The sequence below is a fragment of the Asparagus officinalis genome, chromosome 1 (assembly GCF_001876935.1).
Source record: "Asparagus officinalis chromosome 1, Aspof.V1, whole genome shotgun sequence".
Lineage (NCBI taxonomy): Eukaryota > Viridiplantae > Streptophyta > Magnoliopsida > Asparagales > Asparagaceae > Asparagus > Asparagus officinalis.
This window is the reverse complement of record NC_033794.1, coordinates 3,768,520-3,773,801: the sequence shown is the minus strand read 5'-3', so window position 1 is coordinate 3,773,801 and position 5,282 is coordinate 3,768,520. Positions and strand designations below refer to the sequence as shown.

General features: G+C 37.7%; 1 protein-coding gene across 1 annotated transcript; it reads left to right on the top strand.

Annotated features, from left to right (window-relative positions):
- Positions 1,875 to 3,000, top strand: LOC109829374. The gene is made up of 2 exons (XM_020396502.1): positions 1,875 to 2,821; positions 2,899 to 3,000. Exons 1-2 carry the CDS (start codon positions 2,573 to 2,575, stop codon positions 2,998 to 3,000), a joined length of 351 nt encoding a protein of 116 aa, XP_020252091.1. The 5' UTR covers positions 1,875 to 2,572.

The window sequence follows — 5,282 nt, the reverse complement described above, 5'->3', positions numbered from 1 at the left end:
ATTTATATTGATTTTTTTATTATCGTCCGTTATGGTGTTTACTCACCCAAGATACGGGTATTTACAAAATGATACAATCATAGCCCTGGAAAACCGGCCTCAACCAACTTAGTGGCCAAAGCCTAATAGAGGCCTTGACCCCGCCGACTCATCAAGTCGATATTCTTCCAGGCCGATACAAAAGGCGGGGTCAGCCAACCATATTGTTGAAGACAACCCACCAAGGGCACTCGACCACTTACTTGGCAACTCACGAAGACGACTTGATGGATATTCTCTAATGTCGACTAAGTTGAGGAATAACCTCCGCCTCAAGTCTCTCCCCCAGAGTATATGTCAGCATCCCAGTTCACCTCGGACAAGCCTTATCTTGATTCTAGCCTGATGGTCTCCATGACTTGTCAGCTTCCCACGTGCCTTCTGCCACGACCTCAATCACTTCCCGAAAAATGTGGAGACACTCTCTCTCGTGCCAAAGTAACTTCCCCTCCAATCGCTAGCCGACATCTGTAAACACTACAACAAAATACAACATTGCCGACGAAACAAAAACGTCGGCAAATGTTTAAAAAACGTTGGGAAAAATATTTCCCGACGCAAAATACAGCGTCGCTAACGCGTCGCCAAAAGTACGTCAAGGAAAGTATTTGGCGACGCAAATACACTGCGTCGCCAAAAGTATACTTTTGGCAACGCGACATGCGTCGGGAAAAGTACATCTTTTAGCGACGCATATTATTTTGCGTCGGCAAAAGCATGCTTTAGCGACGCTCTATTCTGCGTCGCTAAAAGCTACACTTTTGCCGACGCAAATCATGCGTCGCCAAAGATAAGCTTTTTAACGACGCTCCTTTCCGCGTCGCTAAAAGTGTATTTTTGCCGAGGCAAGATTGCGTCGCTAAAAGATATTACTTTTGGTGACAAAATATGTCGTCGGCAAAAGTGTTACATTTAGCGACTAAATATAGCATCGGCAAAAATGTTACTTTTACTGACGCTTATCGACACTAATTTGCATCGTCAAAAATAATATATTTTTTTGTCAAATACAAGCTTACACTGAATCTGAACATCAACAAAAAATTTGATCCCATTCACATCAACATAAAAGCGTTAATAGAAACAACAATATCAAAATTTTCCATTTCCCCTTGAGCGCTAAGAGCGTTAATTTACAAACTTCCTCTTGCATACCCAAGTACATGAAGTCTCTCAAAAACAGATTACATCAAGAAAACTAGAAACAACAATATCAAATTTGTATCATTAATTATAAAGAACAAATGGATTTGAGGAAGAACATGACCCAGTTTAGATAGTGCATCTGCAACAGTGTTTGCCTCTCGCATACAGTGTAGGACGGGAACTTATCTGAGGTGAAATTTATCATCTTTTATATTTCACGCTTTCCTCATGAAAGGACTTCTCTATAGCTTCTCATAATCTCCTCCCACTGGATCCTTGTGAATGTGGTTAATTGACCTCCAAGAGCGATGCAGAGACTCGTGTAAAAAAATCGACAAGATATCATAGAACCATTTCTGTCACTACTTCCCTCAAGAATCCTCAAACATGTATCCAAAAAATCCGTCTTTCATAGAAGACAATGGGGGGATAAAAAGAAGAAGAAGAAGAAGGGAAAAGAGGCATAAACACAAACCTAACACAGAATAAAGTGATTTGATCTTCGCCAAGATCACAACACAAATTGCTACATTCCAATTAAAGCAATTGACGAATAACCAAAAGTTTAACTTGGAAAAAGTAAATGAAGACCTGATAATTGATCCATCATCCTCTTCAGCTGCTCCATTTGCGAACAAGAGTTTCAAACTCACCATACGATGCTCTCAGCAGCCTCACTACATAGAAAAAAGTAAAGCATGAACAATATACATGTTAAGAGACTCAAATGTATATTGAATTAGCTTTAAAATGATGACATTCCACTTTAGATCTTGTACTTTGATGTCTGAGAATCCTTTGGCTTGGAGTGCATACTGAAATCAATATACTGATTCCATAAAGCGATTTAAAGGATGCCTTTACTCCATACTTTGAGGGTGTATTCACTCTTTGGTTTTAATAGAGTCAGAACATAATTAAGATACTTGCTCCAGACGAGGAATGCTAGAGGATGTAAGTGGGGTAGAAGAAGTATAGCATGTTATACTACGGGTGTCTATTTTGTTTTGGTTGTCTATAATTCTGTGCATGATAGATCAATAGCACATGAATAGCTTTAATATTGAGGGAAGTTGCTGATGTAGATACTTCCTTGACTTTGCCTCATGATCAGTGACAGACAGACAGATTTTACATGCTTATCAGTCAACTGCAGTATTATGTGATTTATACTCTCTAGTTTCTGTTAACTACAAGTGCTATTTGATGATCATGTGCATATATGATTCCATATCACAGGTATATAGGACAGCTTCAAGATCACAAGTTTGCAGCATTAATTTGCCATTTTCTTCAAAGCACTTGGCCAAATGTTTTTTTTATCTTTTCTTTTTCTATTTATTAATAAAAATACATTTTTTCGTTGGGTGAGCAGGTTGCATTGGTGATGGAACCTAAGGATAAGGAAGCAAGCTCTATGTACAAGCAAGCTCTGGAGCTACTTACGCAGGCTTTGGAGGTCTGGCCGAATGCCAATGTTAAGTTAAACTATCTAGAAAAATTGCTTGGTAATATTCAGCCTTCTCAGTCAAAAGATCCTGCAACAGCTCTGGCACAGGGTCTTGATGTCATGAACAAGGTCTTAGAGAAACAACCTCGACTGTTCATCAGGAACAACATTAATCACATTTCACAAGTATGTTTTTTTATTATCTTGTTGATGAAAACTGCATGTCTAGTGTTTTAATTATATTGTTGAATATCGTTTTACAGATACTAGAGCCTTGTTTCAACAGTAAGATGTTAGATGTTGGAAAATCTCATTGCAAGTCTAATAATGAAAAACTAAATGCAAGTCTGACCTCATCTCAATGAGAAATCTCTACTACCACTGCTCGCTGCTGGCTGGCTACGTGCAAATAGCTGATGCACTAAAGCCTCAAGATCAGCAGTCTTCTGGGCTTGTGCGTTCATCTGCTCCGCTTGTGCGTTCATCTGCTCGGCTTGTGAGGCAATCTGTTCGGCTTGTGAGGCAATCTGTTCGGCTTGCATAGCTACTGTTTCCTTTAAAGCCACGACCTCAGCATCTCGCTCAGCTGACTTTGCAATAGATCTGGTAGATGAACTCCCTCGAAGGTGGATCTCATACCCTTTTAGGTAACCTGGCCTCCTTCCAAGTACCTCAATGGAGATCTCAAACTCATTCATCGGGGACGTAACTTCGGGCTAAGATTGTTCGATAGTCTTGTTGACTAATCGCTCCTGTCATTTTTAAAGATGTAAGATCCATATCATTAATGAATAGATATAAGTTTTTATTATAGATTGATTTAACAACAGTAAATTGGACATATGTACATAGGTATCTTGTGCTTTCTCGTTTACCCATACTTTCCTTTTTTTTGGGTAGTGGGTTTCCTTGTAAAATTCCGGAAAAGAGGGAGCTTGCCCATCTTTTGTTTTTTGTAGTTTAATAAATTTATCATTAAGGTTGTTAATAACTATTTAGTCTATTTAAAAAGTAAAAAATTATAAAGCAAAACTTACAATTAGTGAGATCACTGCTGCAAATGATCGGGAACCAGATATATGATTGTACAACTTTGATCGACTCACCTTCGCTTTATCAGATTTTGTCTAATAACCAATATAAAATACATTATTAAAATATATAACAACAGGATTCTAAAATTAACATGACAATTTAATAAAGTGATTTGAGATCTATACCTTCCATTCTTCAGTTTCCCACACATCGATCATCGATACCCAATCATTGGGCTCCACACGCTTCGGTGGATGGTTCTTGGGATCAGGTACTCCCTTCTCTATTAAACCAAGATAATAGGCGTGCAACTCATGCTTCCAATTTCTATATATACTCCGACACTTTTTCTTTATGGAATCTTGGATGACTAGGTCGTTCTCATAGTCCCCGACATCAAACCTTTGCTACAAGTACAGTTAAGCATGAATATACATATAAGCATGAGGTCAAATGGCTTTAAGCAAATCAATTGCATTGTCGTGCAAAAGAAGTTGACAAAAAGAGGAATATCCAGTTCCAGAAAGAGGAATAAATTAGCAGAAAGTAGGTATCCTTTGAGGCCCTAAACATGCTTCACCGACTTGTGGCCAGTAAAGGGATGCAAAGTAAATTAGTAAGAACTCATTTAAGGAATTCGATCATGTAATGGCTTCTTATGGGTGTAGTACATGTGCTGGGGTTTTATACAAGTTTTCAGGCTTCAACAGTCTGCTCTAGGCACAAAACAATAGTTGTTTCAACTCAAACAAGTATTTACAACTATAGGAGCCTGGAACTATGTGAAACGTGGTTGGTTGAAAAATGACCTGAACCTAGACTCCTGACTGAATCTCATATCAGTAATCCATCAAAAGAAAATCATAACTGGATGTCAATGTAGGCATAATCTGAAAACAAATATGATATGACAAATCTGTAAAGATGTGAATATATGCTGCACTCCTGTGTATAACTACGTTTGCGGGAAAAAACTACACACAATCATATCCTGCGAATTCATAACGACTCCAGCAATGTTTTTCCGAAAACTATCTTAATTGTGATATAAGCTCTAGAAAGTATGACAATGAAAAGAAACGAAACTTATTATTAAGATTTTCATAACTAAACATGATCAGAAGCTGATCTTTAACAGGCTGTATAAATAGTAATCCAAATTGACCAACTTTAATAATTTATCTTCATTATGCAATCTCATAAATCATAGCTGGTAATGAGCCAAAACATAAAGGCAATAGCAAGAAAGATACCTATCACAAAATTACCTTGGAACACACACAATTGCATACGATTTTGAGATTTAAATTGCCTTGACCTGTAACATAATGTAACCATCATCATACTCATCTTTTACCACAATAATCTGGTTCTACCCACAAACTCATGAACAAAAATATTTACAACCAGTCATCAATGAGATTTATATTAGCAAGGGAGGACCTCCTATAAACTATCAAGGCAAAATGCCAGGAAACTGAACCTACCTATTATGGACAGTGAATTCTTGGAGCAACTATTTAGTATCCCTACATTAAACAGAAGCAATATGAAGCAACAACGTCAAACTTTCTATTAATCTCTTGAAGAAAAACAAGAAAAGGAGAAGAAT

Bases quoted from the DNA above. Each gene is read 5' to 3' on its own strand.
- LOC109829374 (XM_020396502.1), top strand. From the start codon at position 2,573: ATGGAACCTAAGGATAAGGAAGCAAGCTCTATGTACAAGCAAGCTCTG. The intron at 2,822-2,898 runs GTATGTTTTTTT...ATCGTTTTACAG, and splicing joins ACATTAATCACATTTCACAA to ATACTAGAGCCTTGTTTCAA.